The following is a 20,175-nucleotide window of genomic DNA, read 5'->3' as shown; positions in this document are numbered from 1 at the left end:
GTACGAACACATTCCCTGTAATGGCCTCTGCGTTCTCAGTGGACGCTGGTTAAATAACGAATGCAGCAGTAAAGGAGTGAATGTACCGGTGGTGGGCAGTCCACACAGAACGTCGTGGGTGAAGCCGACCCCAGCGAGCTGGACTCCTTCCATGGAGACTTGAATATGAAGGGTTCAAACTTCTCCATCAGCTGCACTCACCTTGCCAAACCTCGCAGGTCTAAGTCAAACAGGAAGCAAGCCCCGAGCAAACCTTGTCACCGCCACCAATCAACTCGCTTCTTCTAATCCCCTCAATTATAGAATCTCTAGAGCTGCCCCTGGGAGGGCCGGGTTCCAGGGAAAGAAATGGATGGGTGGGCCTGGGCACCTAGGAGCCAACAGGTGGGAAAGCAGGTTCACTCTGGGCCCAGGAGGGCTCCCAGCGGTCTTCCGGGTTAAGAGCTGGTTTTCTTGAACATCGGAAGCTGGGGGAACCACATCCTGGTCTCACCCACCTACCCTGGCTTTGCAGACACCTAGTCCTCCACTCCGCCTCTAACACTTAAGCCACCTCCTGTGACACAGACCTCACCGTCCGCAGAAGCCTCTCTCCTCAGCCATGCCTCCCATGCCCAAGGTGCCAGGAGGCGGAGGTCCCTGGCAGGTGAAGTGTGAGTCCTGTGTGTCCTAGAAAGTCCACCGGCATTTGGGGACCAAGGCCTGCTCAGCGAGGGTCGTTCCTCCTGGGCCAGCCTGGCCGCTCAGGTCCCCTCGTCAGCTGGAATGCCCTCCCACGTGGCCCGGACACTGCTGCTCGTCTTCATCGTCTTCATCGTACTCCATCCAGGTGACGGCTTCCTCCCGGGACCCTGAGGGGTGTGGGCCAGGAGGAGGGGCCGGGGGAGGCTCCATAGAGATGTCTGGAGAGCAGGCTTGGTGGGGGCTGATGGGAGCCCTGACGGGAGATGACACCCGGAACTCCCCGCTCGGTCCCCTCCATGCTGCCTGCTGGCACGGTCACGGTCAGGGTCAGGGTCACGGTCACGGTCACGCCCAGCCTCCACCCAGAGCGCCTTTCTTCCCAGCCACCTTCCTAATAAGATAAAGTTGAAAGAACCAGCAAAATTGGCTTGAAGTGGTGAATTTCTTTAAAGGGGTCAGTTTTAATTTGATGAGTTTATATCTTGGTATAGATATAATTAGGAGTTTGGGAGACCTAATTAAATCTAAGTTTCCTAGTGGAACTGATTTTAATTCACTGAGAGACCTTCCCTGTCAGACATATTCCTGGACTCAGACCTGTAGCTTCAGACCAGCCAAACCCCCTCCAGACCCACCGAATAAAAGTCTCCGGGGTGGGGCCCAGGGACCAGTTCAACAAAGATGTTAGGTGCTATCCATGAGTTCCCAAGTTTGAGAACCACTGAAAAAGAAGAATGCCTGGTAAATTTCACTAACTCGAGAATTTAATCAGGGATTTCAAGAATGGGTTTAATTCATCCATTTCGATCAGTTAAGTAGGATCTCAATCAATGACAGCCAGGTCTTCACCTGGAGATTTAAGTGCTTGATGCTCTTTAGCAAAACACAAAGCAGCAAGGTGGTGGCGGCGGACCCACCAGCGGGCATAGTGCCTGGAGAGATGTGATCAATGACACCAGTTAACTGGCAGCCCGTTCGCCAGTGAGCTCCCACGTCACTGTTGCAGGGTAAGCTTCAGCAAGATGCTGCTGATGAGTGCAGCTGGAACACAATGAGAGGCAGGGTGAGAGCTGGTATAGGAAAGAATTAGAAAAGGGCTTAATAAGCAATATTAACTATTAGATTGGTAAGGAGGAAAGGGGTTAACGAGGCACCCGCAAGCTGGGACAGTCCTCGGTGAGCTCTCTTGTCTTTTCTCCTCGGGTGGGTTATCGGGGGAGGCATTTACCTGGGTCTTCTCTCTGCCCCTAGGATCCTGTGCTCTCTGGGTGTCCCAGCCCCCTGAGGTTCATGCCCAGGAGGGTGCCGCTGCCCTCGTGCCCTGCTCCTTCAATGCCAGCCAAGGGACACTGGCCATTGGCTCTGTCACATGGTATCGGGACATGGTGGCCCCGGGGAAGGAAGTGAAGAATGGGACCCCAGAGTTCAGGGGCCGCCTGGCCCCTCTTGCCTCTTCCCGCTTCCTCTGTGACCACCAGGCGGAGCTGCACATCTGGGATACCCGAGGCCCAGATGCCGGCGTCTACGTGTGCCGGGTGGAGGTGCTGGGCCTGGGTGTTGGGACAGGGAACGGGACTCTGCTGGTGGTGGAGAAAGGTGAGTCCCCCCCTTGGCTGGAGGCTCCACTTTCCCTGAAGTTGAGAGTCCTTCCCCAAGGCGCCCGCTGCTGTCCCTCCCGCGGCACACACCTCTTCCCCAGTCCCCTGACCAAGCCCTTCTCCACCGCCCACATGCAGGACCTCCTGGGCCAGGGCCCCTCGCGGCCCTCCTCCTTCGGGCTGGATTCTATGCCTTCAGCTTTCTCTCCGTGGCCATGGGCAGCACCATCTATTACCAAGGCAAGTGTGCGTCATGGAGCCATGACAGTGGCCTAGAGAAGGTGGAGCAGCGAGCGCGCTGGAGCGGGGAGACAGAGGCCAAGGCGAGAGGAGCCTCGCAGCACCAGGGACGCGGCCACCTCCCTGCCAGGCCACTGCCACCTGGGGACACTGCCGCCTCTTGGATGCCTCTGATGAGTGATTCCAGACCCCAGTGACCCCAGCACTCTTCAGGAGACCCCAATAAATCGGCCCCACCACTAACTTCCAGTGAGCCTCTGTGATTTCTTCCCCGTCCCCCAATACCCAAGTGTGCCCCTCTCCGGGTTCTCCTTTCTGCTAAGCCTGGCCTAGGAATGTCCAAGGAGGGAGCTTCCCAGCAATTGTGCCTGGAGGACCCCCCTTCCCCCAGCCTGGGGCTCAACAGGAAGTGACCCAGCTCTCCCAGCCCAGGAGGTGGAGAAATGAGGGATATCAAATCTGATCGGTCCAATTGTCAACTGCCCACAGACAAAGACAATAGTCTCCCCCCATGGGGGGGAGGTATCTTCCAAGACTCCTCATGGATGCCTGAGACCATGGACGGAACTGAGCCCTCTATATACTGTGGTTTTTTCCTGTACATACATGCCTATGATGAAGTTTAATTTATAAATTAGGCATGGTAAGAGATTAACAATGATGATAAAATAGGACGATTATAACAATATCCTATATAATAAAAGCCTAATATGCAAATTGTCCCCTTGACCGGGAGTTCGACCAGGCGTTTCTACTGCTTGCTATGACCTGTGCTGACCACCAGGGAACGGCATGGAACATAGCGGGCAGCGGGCAGCAGTGGAGGTGCTGCTGGCCCCAATGAGCCCAGACAACAGCGGGATGCAGCAGGATGGTGGAGCAGGTGAGCAGGTGGTGCCAGGCCAAGGTGGGTGTGAGTGGGGCCCCATCGCCCTGTAGATGGTGACCAGCCACTGCCTGGCTCCGAAGTGCTGAGAGAGTTGGGCGGGGGTCCGATGACTCAGGCAGAGGGGGGTGCTCAGGGCCCTGGGGGCTCAGGTGCTGCCCAGGGCCCAGAGGTCAGCTGGGACCTGCCCTTCCACACCAGACACTCATGCTTCGATTGCCAGCCAGGCCTAGGGATCACACCTGTGCACAAATTTCATGCACCAAGTCTCTAGTACTATAATATAAATGATGTGACAGTGGTTTCTCTCTCTCTCAAGATATCTTATTTTCCTATACTCACCCTGCTTCCTGTGACATGAGAGGATACAGTGCCTGCCTGTGTGATGGATGCAGTAAGGTGAATGACATGGGCACTGGCCTGCGATAGGGGGATGTGAACACAAGCGCAGTGATACCTCGACTGCCGACCTTGCAACCTGGCTGGCTACTAAGTGCCTAGGCCAGGTAGCATATCCAGGGTGGGTTCGCTGGACAAACAGATAAGCCACGCCCCGGGCAGGATGGAGCGGGATAGAGATTTCATCACGCTGCTCAGAATGGTGCGCAATTTAAAACTTAGGAATTGTTTATTTCTGGAATTTTCCGTGTACTATTTTCTGACTAGGGGTAACTGGACCAGTGTAAGGGGGGACTACTGTATTCTTTTCGAGCCTTCAGATGAGCTTGGGTCCCTAGACACCCTTCTTTAGCCAAGAAATCACTACTTGACCCCAGAGTGGGTGGGAAGGGAAGTGACTTAAGTTTGATGGTGGCAGTGTTGAGGGGCTTGAGATGGATTGAGAACTCTGAGACACAGGAAGTTTGAGACCAAGGTGTTTACTGGGTGAGCCACAGGATGCACTAGGGCTGGGGGCGGGTGCTCAGGTGGGCTTCTTGTCAGCAACGCAGGTGTAGTCGGTGCTGGGGTCCTGCAAGGAGTCTTCCCTTTCCTGGTGGCCATGGCCAGGCGGCTCCCTGCAGGGCAGCCGCTGCAGAGATGCATAGTGGAGCTCCTGCTCCTGCTCCTGCTCGGGGAGCTGGGCCTGGGCCTGGGCCGGGGGGGCACACAGGCTGGCAGGGGTCACAGGGCCTCTCCCATCCTTCCCTGTGAGCTCCGCCCCACCCCACTTTCTTCATTACTTCCTCAGTCCCCTCTCCCTCCCTCCCCCTCCCTCTCCCTCCCTCCCCTCTCCCTCCCCCTCCCCCTCCCTCTCCCTCCCTCCTCCTCTCCCTCCCCTCCCCCCTCCCCCCTGCTCCTCTTCCTCCCTCCTCCTCTCCCCCCCTCCCCTCCCCAACCCTCCTTTCCCTTCCTGCTCTCCCTCCTCCTCCCTCCTCAGCTCGGCCCTTCCCCTCATTGCCCTTCCTCACGTGTGTCTCACTCTCCCCCCCTCTTACTCTGTCTGGTGTCTGTTTCCTTTTCCCAGCGTCTCCTTCCTTCTCTCTGACTGTCTCTTTCACTCTCTGTCTCTCTCATTTGGGCCTCTCTCTCTTTCTCTTTTGTCTTATTTCCTCTTCCTATATCTGTACCATTTCTTTCCTCTTTTCTACTCATTCTCTTATTTCTCTCCTTTTGCCTCTTATTTTCTCACCGACTCACACCCCTGCTTGCTCTCTCTTCTCTCGCCTCCCCCATCTCTGTCTCAGCCCCTCTTGCTGCCCCCCCACCCCCACCCCGCCCCGCCCCGCCCCAGACTCACCCAGCTCCTCTCCAGCTTCCTCACTGGAAGAAAGGAAGCAGCTCAGTGTGACCCACTCTGGTGCCCCCGCCCCCTGAGTGCCCCCCCCCCCCCACAGCGGTGGCTCCTCCCGGATGACTTTCCTGTGGTTCCCACAGCCAAAGCCTGGCCTCTCCACTTGGACAGTCTCCCCCCACTCCCTTCCCCCAGCTTCTCACCTTCCTCCCAGGGTGTGTCAGGGCTGAGGGCGCCCTGGGAAATCAGTAGGAAGGGTGCGGGTGGGGCCACGCGGGGCATTGCTGCGGGGCATGAGGGGGTCAGGGCAGGCTCACCTCTCCGATGGAGCCGACACAGACAGGCGGACAGAACAGCCACAACCACAGCCAGGAGGCCCCCCAGCCCCCAGCTCGCATAGAGGTAAAGCCATATGCTGTCTGTGGGGAAAAGCGGTGTCAGAGGGCCCCTTGCCCTCTCCACTTACCCTGTCCTCCCGGTGCCTCTCCAGCAATTTCAGAGGCAGAACAGCATCCCTCAGGAACCCCTCACCGCCCTGTCACCTGGCCTCCCAGCAGAGGCCGCGCCCACCATCGTTTAATCACTGACCCCTGAGACCTCTCACCCCTCGGAGGCTCCCACTGCCACCCCACTGCACCCCCCACCCCCCAGTCCCTGGCCCGCTCCCCGCCGGTCTTGGCCTGCACACCCCACTCTGCACCCGCTGTGCCTGGGCCGGGGCGAGGCTACCTCACCTGATGAGGTAGCATTAGAAGATCCCATTTGGTTGGGCATGGGAGACTCGTCCCAGAGAGCAAGCCTGGCCCCTGCCCAGCTGCCAAAGTGGCCTGGGGCGAGTCACGTGCCTCGAGTTCCTCATCAGTAAAGCCGGCCTCTGTCTCAATCTCCCCAGGCCCAGCAGCCTCGCTCCTGCCCTGCCCTGGCCTGGCACTTCCCGTCACCCCGCTCATCAGCGGGGCATAGGGGCTGTGGTGCCATCTCCCTGTGGGGACCCGCCCCCTTCCCTCCGCCCGCTGGGCCTCTCCAGCCCCGGACAGTTCCGGGTTCTGTTCAGGAAGAGTGGTGGCGGGGGAGGAGCAGGGTATGGGTGCGTGTGCGTGTGGGGACGGTGGAAAGGCAGGTGGGCAGTGTCCAGCCCCCTGGCAGCTCGGCAGGGCGGGCAGATCCTGCTGGGCAAGGGCAGGAGCCTCTGGGGCCCCTAACTTCCCTTCAGGCTTCCTGCCCAGCAACCGCTTGTTCCTGTTTGAGGGCAGAAAGGAGGCCTCAGACTTTACCCCAGAGCCAGATGCGCTGACCATGGCGTGGAAACAGAGCCTCCTGGGCCCAAGAGGAACTGTGTGGGGTGCGATGGGGGGGCAGCAGCCCAGGTGGCAGGAGGCCCCAGGCGGCCACAGGGGAGGAGGGCAGGAGTGGGCTGCTTTTCACTTTGGAGGGATCCGAGACGGAGGCCGGGCAGGTCTCCTCTGGGGCCCAGGGAGCCTCAAAGCCATGCTCTCCGGCCCCTCATAGCCTCATCTCAGTCTGGGTGTCTGTCGCTCTCCCTGCCAAGGATCCCTGCTCTCTCCCAGCTCACCCGGAGCCTGGAGCTGTGGCCTGTACGGGGGCGGGGGGGAGGGGGGGACCCTGGAGCTGTGGCCTGCAGGCGGGGTGGGGGGTGGGGGAGGTGGGGGGGTGGGGGGGTGGGGGGGTGGGGGTGGGGACCCTGGAGCTGTGGCCTGTACGGGGGGGTTGGGGGGGTTGGGGGATGGGGGGGGGACCCTGGAGCTGTGGCCTGCAGGCGGGGTGGGGGGTGGGGGACGGAGAGCGACTCCAGAGGGCAGCACAGCAGAGCTGCCTGGGGAAGCAAGTGCTCTCCACAGGCATTCCACCCCCCTCTGGCTTCAGCTTCTCCCTCAGCCTTGGTGTCTCCCAGCACCGTTAGAGAGGAAGTTGGGCTTTGAGGCTGAGGGTTAGTACATCCTTCCTTTCAGACCCCTGGGATGGAGCACCCTCTGGGTTCCAGCCGCCCTATTGACCCTGAGGGAGCCAGTGCCTTTGCCTCCTCAGGGGGCTCCCTGACTGACTTTCCCATGCCTTCCCACACTGCCTCCGCTGAAGCTCATGAATTCGGTGTGTGGTGGACACACACCTGGCTCCTGCACCACCTGGTGTCTGGGGCTCTCTCTCTCACAGGGTGCATGGCTGACTGATTTACAAACCACAAAGTCAAGGGCAGCCGGACTAAGTCTAATGGGCACTGCTCTTAGATCTAGGGTTGGGGACTGGTTAGTGTTCGGAAAGGAGGGATGGCCGTCCAGGTGGACTTCCTGCCGGAGGCAGCATTCTCAGGTTAGGCACAAAGATAAGCAAGGGCAGTGGTCTGAGGTCCTCTGGGCAGAGGCTGGAGGAAGGCCTCTTGGCGCCCCGGGGGGAGGGGAGGCCGTGCCTGAGGACCGCAGCCGGTTCCTGAGGAGGCGGAGACTGGGGGGCTCATGTGTAGGCCAGGGCTCAGGAGATGTGGTGCCTGAGTCCACGTGCATTTGCATTTTCTTCTCCAAATTCAGAAACTTTCTGCTACTTCCTCCCTCTCCCCTCCACAGTGCTCCCTACTGCAGGACAGGAGGACAATATTCAGTTTCATTAAAAAAAAAAAAAAGATTTGCTGTAACCGGTTTGGCTCAGTGATAGAGCGTCGGCCTGCGGACTGAAGGGTCCCAGGGTCAATTCCGGTCAAGGGCACGTACATTGGTTGCAGGCACATCCCCAGTGGGAGGTGTGCAGGAGGAGGCTGATCGATGTTTCTCTCTCATCGATGTTTCTAACTCTCTATTTCTCTCCTTTCCTCTCTGTAAAAAATCAATAAAATATATATTAAAAAAAGATTTATTGCCGAAACCGGTTTGGCTCAGTGGATAGAGCGTCGGCCTGTGGACTGAAAGGTCCCAGGTTCGATTCCGGTCAAGGGCATGTACCTGGGTTGCGGGCACATCCCCAGTAGGAGATGTGCAGGAGGCGGCTGATCGATGTTTCTCTCCCATCGATGTTTCTAACTCTCTATCTCTCTTTCCCTTCCTCTCTGTAAAAAATCAATAAAATATATTTAAAAAAAAAAAAAAGATTTATTATTAAAAAGTTTAAATAAAAAAAAAATAGAAAGAATTGAACAGTGCACATATCCCTACCACCTAGAGTCTACACATGTGCCCTTGACCGGAATTGAACCTGGGACCCTTCTATCCGTAGGCTGATGCTCTATCCACTGAGCCAAACCAGCTAGGGCCCTATTAGCTATATTATTATTATCCAAACACACACACATGCCCTTGAGAAGGGGAGATGATGTGCAACCACCTCTAACTTCCTCGGGCCCGGCCTTCCCCTCAACCCCCACCGCACTGTCTGCCATGGCCGTCATCGGATCAGTGCTGCTTGGTTTGGCTTACTCATTCGTTGGGCATTTCTTCTTAACATTCAGTCAGCACCTACTCAATGGCTAGGACTCCTTCTGGGTGCTAAGCTCTTTGGGGGTGTGCCGTATGGCTCTGCTGTGCACTCTGGAGCCAGGGAGGGGTGCTCCCCATCCCTCCTCAGCGAGGCAGGAGTCGGCGGTGAGGCAGCCCCCTCAGCTGCCATTGCTGTGCAGCCAGTTCTGAGGGCTGCAGGGGAGCGGGGGAGCATGGGAATGGAGGTCAGTCCAGTGCAGGGATAGTTCTCAGGGACATCTATCACTCAAGACCCCTGTTCTGGACCTCAGGGCTGGGGTGCAGCCCTCTGTGCAGCACCCACCTCTGGGGGGCAGAGGCTGCACGCTGTGCTGGGTATCGGGAGTTTTGTGTTCTCATTGCAGCTTTGCTGCCAGGCTTTCTGCAAGCCACCTGCCCTGATCGGCGCCCCCCCCCCCCCCCCCCCCCCGCCACTGAGCCAGGAGATCACTAAGAAAGACACCCTCCAGATCTACCCTGAAAGCCTGCCTCCTCGCCTCCACTCCTTCCCCAGTTCAAGGAACCCAGGCATCCAGCTGCCCCACCCCAGCTCTGGGTAAACAGGAAGCTGGGTGAGGGGAGCAGGGGTGTGTGGAAAGTCCCAGCCAGGTGTGTAGGTCTAGGGGAGGGGGGGCCCCACCCCTGAGATATGAAAGCCCCCCTGCACTGGCCCTGGCTCAGTCTCCATGGGGGCACTGGGGCTGGAGGGCTGGAGGAGGAGGCCCCAGGGGAAGGGCTGCCTCCTGCTGGCTGTGGCAGGAACCACCTCCCTGGTGACCCTGCTGCTGGCTGTGCCGCTCACTGTCCTGGCTGTGCTGGTGGTGGCGCCCCAGAAGCAAGGGCTGGTGAGTGGCTGCAGTCGGTGCCCAGGGGGCTTGGTGTTGCTCATGCTCGCTCACCTCTGCTGCGCCCGGGGGCCCTGAGTCACCTGCTCAGCTGGCCTGTCTGGTCACCTCTTGGTTCTTTCCCATGTTCCTGTGATGCTGTTGCCTCCTGATGTCTCCAAGCCCCTTCCTGGTTGTCTGTCTGTCTTCTTCCTCTTCCCAAGACATACTCGGGCTCCTGTCGCTCTGCCCAGTGTATCTGCCTGGCTTGCTCTCCCTTCCAGGGAGACGGGTGTTGGGCTGGGAAGTTGGGTCTCCATTGGCAGGGGTGGGGTTGGCATCAGCTACGGCTGAACTCTGGGCACTGTGACCCTCCTCCCCGTCCAGGTTGCAGAGACCACTGACCCTGGGGCGCAAGCACAGGCCCAGCAGCGACTGGGTAAGAGCAGACTGTCCCCCTCCCGCCGCATCCATCTGCATCCCCAGATACTCTGCTCTTCCTCCGGGAATCCCTGGGCCCTGGCGCCCTGCCCTGTCAGGGGGACCAGGCGTGGTGGCCGCCCTGCCCCAATCCTGGGCTCTCGCCCCTTCCAGGGCCCCAGGAGCTGCCGGAGCAGGACACAGAAAGCGATCCCAGCCCCGGGCTCCCGGCTGCCCACCTCATAGGTAAGGACCTCGGAGACCTGCCCAGCCCGGTCAGCTGCCCGCGGGCGGGGAGAACCCTGTGCTCCGCGGGGCGGGCGCCAGTTCCCACGGCCCCGCGCCCGCGCCCCTAGGAGCCCCCTTCCGCCGCCCCGCGCCCGCGCCCCCGACGGCGCTCCCTGGGACGGGGGACGGGACCCGAGCGCCGCCCTCTCTCCGCAGGCGCCTGGACGCCGGGCGGCGGGCTGGGCTGGGAGGCGGCCAAGGAGGAGGCGTTCCTGCGGAGCGGCGCGCACTTCGGCGCCGCGGGGCTGGCGCTGCCGCGGGACGGCCTCTACTACCTCTACTGCCACGTGGGCTACCGCGGCCGGGCGCCCGCCGCCGACCGCGACCCGCTGGCCCGCGGGCTCACGCTGCAGAGCCGGCTGTACCGGGCGGGCGGCGCCTACGGCCGCGGGGCCCCCGAGCTGCTGCTGGAGGGCGCGGAGACCGTGCGCCCCGCGCTGGACGCGCCCGGGAGGCTGTGGTACGCGAGCGTGGGCTTCGGCGGCCTGGCGCGGCTGCGGCGCGGCGAGCGCGTGTTCGTCAACATCAGCCACCCCGCCCTGGTGGACTCGCGCCGCGGGAAGACCTTCTTCGGGGCCGTGATGGTGGGCTGACGCCGCCCCGGGGACGGGCTTCGCGGCCGGGGGTGGGGGGCCCCGGGCGAGGCGCGGGGCCGCTGCTGTGAGCCCACAATAAAGAAGGCGCCCGCGAGGCTGAGCCACGTGTCTGGTCGGGGCGGCGGGTAGGCAGCCTCTGCGCTTCCCTGGGCGCTCGCCGCCAGGCAGGACTCCACGCGGCCGGTCCCCCTCTCCGCCTGAACGGCCTGGCGCCAGCATTGGCCGGTTGGAGGGTAGAGGGAAGGGGCGCTCCTCAAACCCCAAAGCATCTCCAAGTACCTGATTCTCAGAGCCGCAGCCCCCCCCCCCACCCCCAGCAGTGAGGGGGGCATTGCCGGAAAAGGCGAGCGCGCTCAGAAAGGCCCAGCCGCAGGAGCAGCCCTGCGGGTGCCGGGGAGCAGCCGGTGCCGAGGAGCAGCCGGTGCCGAGGAGCAGCCGGTGCCGGGGAGCAGCCGGTGCCGAGGAGCAGCCGGTGCCGAGGAGCAGCCGGAGAGGCCCGGCAGGACAGCTCCTGGGCTGCAGGGAGGAGGCCGAGAGAGCTGGGCGGGTGAGAGTGATGGCTTGGGATGGATGGTGTCTGGGACGCCATGGAGAACCTGAGGAGGAGGAGGAGAGGAGGAAAAGATGATGCCACCTTCCAGGGACGGAAAGTTCTCACCTCTCTATCGCACTTCAGGCCCCTTCCCGGAGTGGGCCAGTGTGGGTGCCTGGGGTGAGTAACAGCAGTCCTCTCACCCCATGACTGACTTTCAGCCCCAGCGGGGGGAGGCGGAGGGGGACCCAAGGCCCTATCTAGGTCACCCCAGTGGGTCACCCGCCCCTGTGGCACACCGCATGGTTTCCCCTGCCTGCTGTTGCCTGTAGTTTATTTCTTCACTCTACTACTCATTTCCCCTTTTGATCAGGATTTTTTCTCTTAGCCAACATCATAGATCAAACAAAACATTTTAAAGTCCCTGGATGTCTGGGTGGCAGTGCCTCCCTTGGACCTGGCATGGCCCTCAGAGTGGGCACACGGGCTAGAGACATGCTTGCCTGTGAGTTTACAGTCAGCTCAGTATTTGTGCCGAGTTTTAGGTTGAAGCATTAGGAAAGGACCAGTTGAGATATTACTAACATGTACCGGTTCCAGGGACTAGGTCAGTTCAGTGAAGCAGTTGTCTCATTTTAGGAGGCCGTGATGCGGTGGCTCCCAAAATGACTGGTAGGCCTGTGGTGCAAATAACGCGCCTCTCCACGGAAACAAAAGAAAACAGTGTGTAAGATTGGGGCTGCCCATCAGCCCTCCCTGAGCTCTGGAGGCAGCCAGTCCAGAAGGTTTCTAGATGCCTGCTTGTCGCCTTCCGATGGCGGGAGCGGCGCAGGAGGACAGTTGCCCTGCTCTGCAGCTTGAATGTCTCTGGGGATCTTGCTTCTGCAGGCACAACGCCTGTCTGTGGGTGAGCTGCTGGGATTTCTCTGACATTTATGTCAAGTCGTCCCCTTTAGCGTGTATGACTTTGGGGAAGGGCAGTTTTAGTTCTCAAGGATTACAAATCAAAGGATGCGAGAAAGACTGGAAGTGTCAGTTCGGAGACGCATAGCCAGGTGTTTGAGGAAACTAGAAGAATTCAAGATCTGGTCCAGTTTACCTGTATGAACAAAACCTCCAAAGAACCGGTTTAACTCAGTGGTGAGAGCGTTGGCCTGAGGACTGAAGGGTCCAGGGTCCGATAGCGGTCAAAGGCACAGGTGAGGATTAACAGTAACGACAAAAAAAATAAAAAAATAAAAAATTAGAATGAACAGTACTGGAATCTAATATCCAGAAAGGTGTGTTAAACAATTTTGCTCTCTAAAATAACTCTCATTGTTACCAAATATAGCCAAGACCTCTTTGTTTGTGAAATAAATCTAGTTTCAATAAAGTTGGCTTGTTCTTTACATAGGAACAGCAAGAATGGTAAGTAACCATATAGGCTTTTAAAAATCTGCTTGACCCGGCTGGTGTGCCTCAGTGGTCACAGTTCAATTTCTGGTTGTGGGCTTGATCCCCATGGGGGCCGTGCAGGAGGCAGCCAGTCAATGATTCTCTCTCATCATTGATGTTTCCATCTCTCTCTCCCTCTCTCTTTCTCTCTAAAATCAATAAAATTTTTTTTAAAAAACAATCTGCTTTGCTGGAATTTGTCATAAGGAATCTTCATAAGGAACTTTAAAGGCCCCTGAGGCCAGAACAGCCACGGCAGGGACTTGCCATCAGACACCGCCTGCAGTACCATAGATGTGGTGAGTTCCTCTCTTCTCGAGGTCCCCCGAGGAACTGAGGGCCCTGCACCTGCAGGGAGTGGCCTCTTCACTCATCTGGTAAGGCTTCCGAGACGCTCCGAGCAGAGGCTGGCCGGCGGTGCCAACGGTTTCCTTAGCTTCCGTAAGCCACTCCAAATCCCTTGGAGCTGTCTGCTCCTATCTGAATCTATGCACGTCTCCCTCAAGTAGGACATTCCACTGAAAGCCTTGGTAACATAACCACTTTCCAAACGTGTCCTCTGACAAGGAGAACAGGTTTTTATTAACGTACGCAAATAGCAATGTTGCCATGAAAATAAGAATACTCACTGTGATTTCTGAATCCTGGAGGAATCAAGTAGGTAGAAAAAGGTCAATGTTTCAATTCTGCTTACAAAGGTATAATTGCTCTAATTCACAGGTTGCTAAAGGAAAAATGTTTATGTCTAGAAAAACAGAAAAAATAAAGAAGCAGCAATATTTCAAATAAGTCATAAAAATTGTAATCATCCTCATCAATTCATTCAGTCCCAGGTTATTAATTCTTGTTGGTTTTGCTCTTTTTGTTAACTTTGAGGAATCCAGTTTTTCTTTAAAAAAATATTTTTATTGATTTCAGAGAGGAAGGGAGAGGGAGAGAGAGATAGAAACATCAATGATGATGGAGAATCATTGATCAGTTGCCTCCTGCAGGCCCCCCACTGGGGACCGAGCCTGAATCCCAGGTGTGTGCCCTTGACGGAATTGAACCCGGGACCCTTCAGTCTGCAGGCTATGCTCTGTCCATTGAGCCACATTGGCTAGAGCTCCAGTTTTTCTTTACAGTTCTGCAAATCCTCATCTAGTCCTAAGGTATAATCTAACAGTTAAACAGAAATATGTATTTTAGAGTAAGTGTCAGAGTCCTCAACATGAATCTCTCTGAAGATGAAACATATTTGCAAAAAAAATCAGAATAAGACAGTGACTCCATAAATGACAGAATGATGTGGTTAAAGATCTGATCACAATGCAATTGACAAATTTGCTTTTCTCTGCAACACACAACATTTTGAGATAAGTAGAATTACATTATACATTATAATTACATGAAAACATATCAGGATATTGTAGATTCCTAGAATTTTAATACAATTTAGAACATTTATTTTAATAATGATATTACACACAAGTATAACACAATTATTGTTTCTTATTTGACAATGCTTCCCATGTAGTTTTAGCAACTCAAATAGAACTAACTCGCTTGTTTTCCTCCTTTTTTTGTTTTTAAATATATTTTTATTGACTTCAGAGAGAAGAAGGGAGAGAGACATCAAAGATGAGAATCACTGACCAGTTGCCTCCTGCAGGCCCCCACTGGGGATTGAGCCCCCACCCTGGGCGAGTGCCCTGACCTCCTGGCTCCTGGGTGACACTCAGCACTGAGCCACCCGGCCGGCTGTTTTCCTCCTTTTATAGAGAGAGAATTCTGAGCATCCTTTAAAATGCGTCATGGATTCTTCTTAAAAATCTCAAAAGTTATCTTTAGGTTAGGAAAGAAAGGGCTCCAATTTTTTAATTTTGGGAAGTTTGTTGAACATTTCAAAAGTTTAAAAGTAACTGGCCAGCTTTCTGAGGGGTCGCGGGCCGGCACTGGGTCCCGCTCACCGCTGGTGTTGGCCTCCGTCGGACTCGGGGCTCCCCGGGAGGGCCCAGGCTGGAGGCAGAGGGACAAGTCTCCGCCTGACAGACAGACAGACAGACAGACAGACAGCCGGCCGGGGCGGCTCTGGCGGGCCGGCCCCTCAGGTCACTGCAGCGGCGCCTTTGCCCAAACCGTGCGGTGTCCTGGGCCCCGCGCTCGCCACCGGGCCGAGAGCCTGGCGCTGCGCTGCGCGCCGCTTGGGCCATGGCGCCGGCCCAGGGGAGGCGGTGGTGGCGACCAGAGGCCACGAGGCAGGAGGGAGAGAGCCCCAACCCGCGCGCTCACCCCCCCTGGCCCAGCGGCGGAGGGAAGCCCCTGCGGCGGGGCCACCGCCGGTCCCGGGCTCGGGCTCCCGGGTGTGCAGCCCGCTGGGATGATCCCGAACGCGTCCGCGCTGCGTGTCTTGTCCCTGCTGTTCGTTCCCTAAGAGGCCTTCAGTTTGCACCCCAGGTCTCCGGCCGTGTGACCCTCACGGGGGGCGGGACCTGTTGTCACGGTGTGCAAAGCCCCGAAGGAGCCGCTCCCGCAGGAAAGCCGCAGGCTGGCCAGCCCGCAGCTGCCTCTGTGCTGAGTAACACTGGCTAGTCGTCACATGCTCATCTATCACAGCTTTGGTTGTTAATGTAAAACCACAAAAATATTAAAATGATTCTTTAAAGTAATAAATAAATAATAAACATAATGGTCAAATAGGATCATAGGTCCCTGTCAAGCAATACCTGGTTACGTTTAATCATTGTGCCGATTAAAGACTTCACAGGCAAATGCAGAAAGTTAAATATTTGTAAACAAAATTTAGCTCTTTTGATATTAAGAAGACTATCTACCTATGCAATTAAAGACCTAATGGTACAGAGAACATAAAATAATTTTAATAAAACACAGAATATTTGCTTTCTCTTTATAATTTACTAGAGTCCATTGCATGAAGCAATTCATGCAATTGGCCTTCCCTTCCCCCGGCTGCCGGCACCCGGGACCCAGGCCTTTGCTCCACCGAAGCCTTCAGTCTTCGCAGCTCCCGCTCCGCCTACGTATGAGAATTAACCGCCATCTTTGTTGGATTAATTTGTATACTCTCCTGATTAGCTGGTGAGCGTAGCAGAGTGACAGTCAGTTTACATGTTTGTCTATCATTAGGTAAGATTAAGAATATACCAATATCCAGACTGATGTCTCTCAGTGGTTGAGCATCAACCCATGAACCAGGAGGTCACGGTTCAGTTCCGGTCAGGGCACATGCCCGGGTTGTGGGGGGCATGGCATGCAGAAGACAGCCAATCAATGATTCTCTCTCATATTGATGTTTCTGTCTCTCTCCCTCACCCTTCCTCTCTGAATCAATAAAAAGAAAATTTAAGAAAGAGTATACCAATAGTATAGAAAAACTTGCTCCTTTTTTTCATTTTTTAAATTTCTTTATTTGATTAATTACATATATGTTCTTATCCCCACATTACCCCCCATCCCCCCCCACTCATGCCGTCACCCCCCCCCCCCCCATTGGTTAGGCCTATATGCATGCATATAAGTCCTTTGATTGATCTCTCCCCCTTACCCCACCCTCCCCTACCTTCCCTCTGAGGTTTGACGGTCTCTCTGTCTCTGGATCTGTTTTTGTTCATCAGTGTATGTTGTTCATTATATTGCATAAATGAGTGAGATCATGTGATATTTATCTTTCTCTGACTGGCTTATTTCACTTAGCATAATGCTCTCCAGTTCCATCCATGCTGTTGCAAATGGTAAGAACTCCTTTTTTACAGCAGCCTAATATTCCATTGTGTAGATGTACCACCGTTTTTTAATCCACTCATCTGCTGATGGGCACGTAGGCTGTTTCCAAATCTTAGCTATGGTGAATTGAAAACTTTGTCCTTTTAACAGATAAAACTACATTTTAATTTTTGATATTTAAATTTATTTACTTAATTAAACTCTTTTTTTGTTGTTGTTAATCCTCACCCGAGGAAATTTTTTTATTGACTTTTTATTTTTTATTTTATTTTATTTTTATTTTTTATTCACAGCAGCTTTATTGGTAATAGCCCAAAACTGGAAGCAACCCAAATATTCACTAACAGCTGAGTGGACAGAAAGCAACTGCAGTATCTCCATACAATGGAATAGCACCCAACAATACAAATGAATAAGCTATTGGTACATGTAACAAGATGGGTTAATCTGAAAACAATTATGATTAATGAAAAAAGCCAGGGCCCCACTCCCCAAGAAGCATAATAATCTAGAAAATGCTTGCTGTTGTTTGCAAATCGTGGGAAAGGGGTTTGAAAGGACTGGGAGGAAAGGGCCCTAAAGGAGCCCCTTGTGCTTTGCTGGACATGTTCACTGTCGTGATTCCGGTTATGGCTCCTCAGGCGTGTGCACGTGCCGAACGTGTCACACTCCTCATATGTGCAGTCTTTTCATGTCAATCACACCTCGATAGAAAACACACGTATTCGCCCTCTCTCTTGCCAGGCCACATCTGCCAGCTATTCCGGTGCTACCATACCCCTCGCCCCATGATTTAAAGGGGGAGCCCTGAAGCGAGGAATGAAGTCCATTCATTTCCAGGGCACACACAGGCATACGGTGCCCTCTCGTCAGCGCTGGTGCAGTGATGGCCATACCTTCAGCAGCCCCGGGAGGAGGAACGCACGAACCTTTACTCCGACAGTGGCCCTGGCCACAGGAGATGCAGATGTCTGAAGGTCCTGAGAATTTCTATACACGGGCATTTGTAGACGACCCCTTTATAACAGACACAGAACCTCTCATTTCCAGTCAGCCCGGCGCAGTGGTCTAAGTATTGCTACACAAAGCATGATTCACACCTTGCCCTGCAGGCCTTCTAGGCGCTGACACCTGCCCACGGATCCTGGACACCAGGGACTGGCTCCCGTAGATCCAGGGGACAGAAAGTCCCCAAACGTGCTGGGGAGGATGGGGCGTCTCCTACGAAAAAGGGACCCAACTCACGGTGTTTCCAGAAGCACTGGCGGTTTCTCAGCATGAACTCTGGCCTCCGGAGAGCCTGGACATCCAGGCGCAGGATCAGGCACACGACCATCTCAGTCGTTTCCCCGCAAGCCTCGGACCGTCATGCAGACCAGGCCCAACTGGACTGAGGTCTGCTCTCTGCCCTCCTGCTGTCCCTTCTCAGGCATATGAAGTTGGTACCAACAAAGGTGTTCCTCTCTTCATGTTGGCAGAACCCAGGTTCCTCTCAATCCATGTCCCAGAGGGAGCAGCCCTCCCGGAGTCGCCATGACGCCCCGCAGGCCTGCACAGCAGCGGACGGAGCGGCGGGCAGCAGTTCCGCTGGTGGGGGACTGGAAGAGGACCGATGCCTTAGCGTCCAGGCTGCTGGAAGGGAGGCCTGCGTGGGAATGCCCAGCAGACTCCCGCTCAGATCCTGTGGCCAGAGCTCGACCACGTCCTCTCAGAACCCCTCAGGGGAAGTGAGGACCTTCCATGGCTCGGAGCACGCGGATCCCTGCCAGGGAATGAGCGCGTGTGCGGGGTCTGCCTTCCCTGAGCTACTGGAGTGATTGACTCGCAGGGGGACCCACAGCTGGAGGCAGCGATGGCTTCTGCCAAAGGCACTGACACTGACAAAACCGTCAAGAGCTCTAGGCAGCTCGGAAAGTGCAGCGTCGCTCATGAAGACTCCCAGCTCCCGGCACTCACGGGAGCGTCCCCCGCGGGCGCACGCCTGTAGGAGGCTCGCCTGCGGGCCGTGCTCCCTCGGTGCCAGGTGCTCACAGAGCTTCCTCCGGTGTGAGGCTGAGGGCGAACACGGAGAGGCACATACCCCGCATTCACAGGCCCTTCTCCAGTGTGAGCCTCCTGGGGCTGCACCAGTCTCAGCGACGCAGCCAAAGGGCCCCCGAAACTGCCGCGGTCGTGAGGCCTCGCTCCAGCGTGAACCTTCTGGTGCCGAGCCAGAGGGGAGCTCCTGCTGTGGGCTTTCCCGCACTCGCCGCGCTGGGGCGGCCGCTCCCGGAGTGAAATCTCTGGTGCTGGGCGAGGGTGTCCTTGCGGCTGAAGGCCTTGCCACAGTCGCTGCACGTGTAGTGCCTTTTCCCGGGTGCAGTGTCCGGTGCACCTTTAGGTGGGACAGGTGATCAAAGGCCTCCCCACACTCCTCACACACAGGGGCTGCTTCCCCGCTGTGAGTGTTGGGGGGGAATGAGAGCCAGTTTCTCCTGGGACACACTTCCGCGGGGCGGGCATCCGACGGCCCCCCTTCCGTGTGTCACCCGCTTGTCCAGCGACGGGAAGGTGCTCAGGAAGGCGTCCGGTCGTCACTGTGGCTGAAGAGCACCCGTGCCTTGCGGTGCCCCTGGTGGCGCCCGGCGCTGGCACGGTGTGGGGAAGACTCTCAGAGCCCAGTCCTCTCGCGTGGGCTCAGCCCACAGTGAGCCGGCCGGTGCCGGAAGAGGCCAGAGCTGCCCAGCAGGTCCATCCCACCCTCCCTGCAGGGACAGGGTCTCCCCAATGTGTGGGCGGCACAGCTCTTCCCCGAGGCCCACCGAGGCCCGCTGCGGGGCGCTCTGCACTGTGCTGCTCCTCGTGCTGGTCAGAGTCTGCACGGCCCGAGGGTCCTCTCCCGCCGGGGCCACGTGTGCACGGCTCCTGCGTGGGGTGTGACCCCTGGAGACCACCCAGGGGCACAGCGTCTTTCCGGAGGGGGTCCCACGCCTCCCACGCGTGGGCTGGCTGGAGCATCGGACCTCGCTCGGGGGGCCCGGCCCGCGACTCGTCTGCAGAGGCGCTCAGCTCGGAAGGGCCGCCTCGAGGTCGGCGTCGCCAGCAACCCAGGGAGGACACGAGGGCGAAGTTCTCCAGCATCAGGCCGCGGTACCAGCATCGCTGGGCCTCGTCCAGGCGCCCCCACTCCTCCCGGGAGAAGTTCACGAGCACGTCCTTGAAGGTCACACAGCCCGCAGTCGGTCCGTCCACGCCGCGGCCGCCATCGGGTCCCCCGCGCAGGCCCGGAGCCGCACCCTCCCCGCGTCCCGGGACCACGGCCCGTCCCTCACGCTCCGCTCCGGGGAGAAGGCTCACCGGGCTCAGGGAGCCCCGAGCCGCCGCCGGGACCGACCCGGACACCTCGGGGCAGGGCCGCCGACGGGGACCCGGCACGTCCCCAGACGCCCCCGCAACCGTCCTTCTCGGCTCCAGTCCAAGGTTGCGCCCCGAAACCCAGCCTCCACGGCCGGAGTGGACGGACAGGCCCGGGCTAAGTCATCATGGCCCTTTTCCATTGATTATTAGAGAGAGTGGGAGGGAGGGGGGAGGCATGGGGAGAGTCAGAGAAACATCCACGGAAGAGAGACACATCGAGAGACACATCGATAGGTTGCCTCCCTCGAGTGCCCTGAGCCTGCAGCTGAAGTCTGTGCCCTTGACCAGAATCGAACCCATGACCCTTCAGTCCATGGGCCAATATTCTAACCACTGGGAAAACCGGCTAGGGCTTAAT

The 20,175-nt window shown here is 57.0% G+C and overlaps 3 protein-coding genes across 4 annotated transcripts; 2 read left to right on the top strand and 1 right to left on the bottom strand.

Annotated features, from left to right (window-relative positions):
• Positions 1–524: 524 nt before the first annotated feature.
• On the top strand, positions 525–2,770 carry NCR3 (natural cytotoxicity triggering receptor 3). Its single transcript, XM_081093732.1, has 3 exons — positions 525–829; positions 1,936–2,280; positions 2,421–2,770. Exons 1-3 carry the CDS (start codon positions 766–768, stop codon positions 2,717–2,719), a joined length of 708 nt encoding a protein of 235 aa, XP_080949858.1. The 5' UTR covers positions 525–765; the 3' UTR covers positions 2,720–2,770.
• A 1,503-nt stretch (positions 2,771–4,273) lies between these two features.
• LST1 (leukocyte specific transcript 1) lies at positions 4,274–6,379 on the bottom strand. Its single transcript, XM_081094727.1, has 4 exons — positions 5,875–6,379; positions 5,458–5,559; positions 5,147–5,169; positions 4,274–4,498 (listed from the first exon to the last, which is right to left on the bottom strand). The coding sequence occupies exons 1-4, from the start codon at positions 5,912–5,914 to the stop codon at positions 4,331–4,333; spliced, it is 333 nt and encodes a 110-aa protein (XP_080950853.1). The 5' UTR covers positions 5,915–6,379; the 3' UTR covers positions 4,274–4,330.
• A 2,871-nt stretch (positions 6,380–9,250) lies between these two features.
• On the top strand, positions 9,251–10,726 carry LTB (lymphotoxin beta; the record flags this gene model as incomplete). Of its 2 annotated transcripts, XM_081094725.1 has the most annotated exons (4): positions 9,251–9,446; positions 9,813–9,864; positions 10,020–10,091; positions 10,290–10,726. In XM_081094725.1, exons 1-4 carry the CDS (start codon positions 9,288–9,290, stop codon positions 10,724–10,726), a joined length of 720 nt encoding a protein of 239 aa, XP_080950851.1. In that variant the 5' UTR covers positions 9,251–9,287. The 2 variants fall into 2 exon arrangements, with proteins under 2 accessions (XP_080950851.1, XP_080950852.1); XM_081094726.1 differs by lacking the exons at positions 9,813–9,864; positions 10,290–10,726.
• Between the last annotated feature and the right edge of the window lie 9,449 nt (positions 10,727–20,175).

The sequence above is a fragment of the Myotis nattereri genome, assembly GCF_964212035.1.
Source record: "Myotis nattereri genome assembly, chromosome: 6".
Lineage (NCBI taxonomy): Eukaryota > Metazoa > Chordata > Mammalia > Chiroptera > Vespertilionidae > Myotis > Myotis nattereri.
Note: the sequence above shows the minus strand (reverse complement) of the source record. Positions and strands in the feature narration are given on the sequence as shown.

Excerpts from the sequence above, each read along its gene's own strand:
- LST1 (XM_081094727.1), bottom strand. The coding sequence starts at position 5,914 with ATGCCCAACCAAATGGGATCTTCTAATGCTACCTCATCAG. Across the intron at positions 5,560-5,874 it reads TTCTAATGCTACCTCATCAG|ACAGCATATGGCTTTACCTC; the intron begins GTGAGGTAGCCT and ends TTTTCCCCACAG. Across the intron at positions 4,499-5,146 it reads GGAAGCTGGAGAGGAGCTGG|GCCCAGGCCCAGCTCCCCGA; the intron begins GTGAGTCTGGGG and ends CCCCCGGCCCAG.
- NCR3 (XM_081093732.1), top strand. The coding sequence starts at position 766 with ATGCCCTCCCACGTGGCCCGGACACTGCTGCTCGTCTTCATCGTCTTC. Across the intron at positions 830-1,935 it reads CTTCATCGTACTCCATCCAG|GATCCTGTGCTCTCTGGGTG; the intron begins GTGACGGCTTCC and ends CTCTGCCCCTAG. Across the intron at positions 2,281-2,420 it reads TCTGCTGGTGGTGGAGAAAG|GACCTCCTGGGCCAGGGCCC; the intron begins GTGAGTCCCCCC and ends GCCCACATGCAG.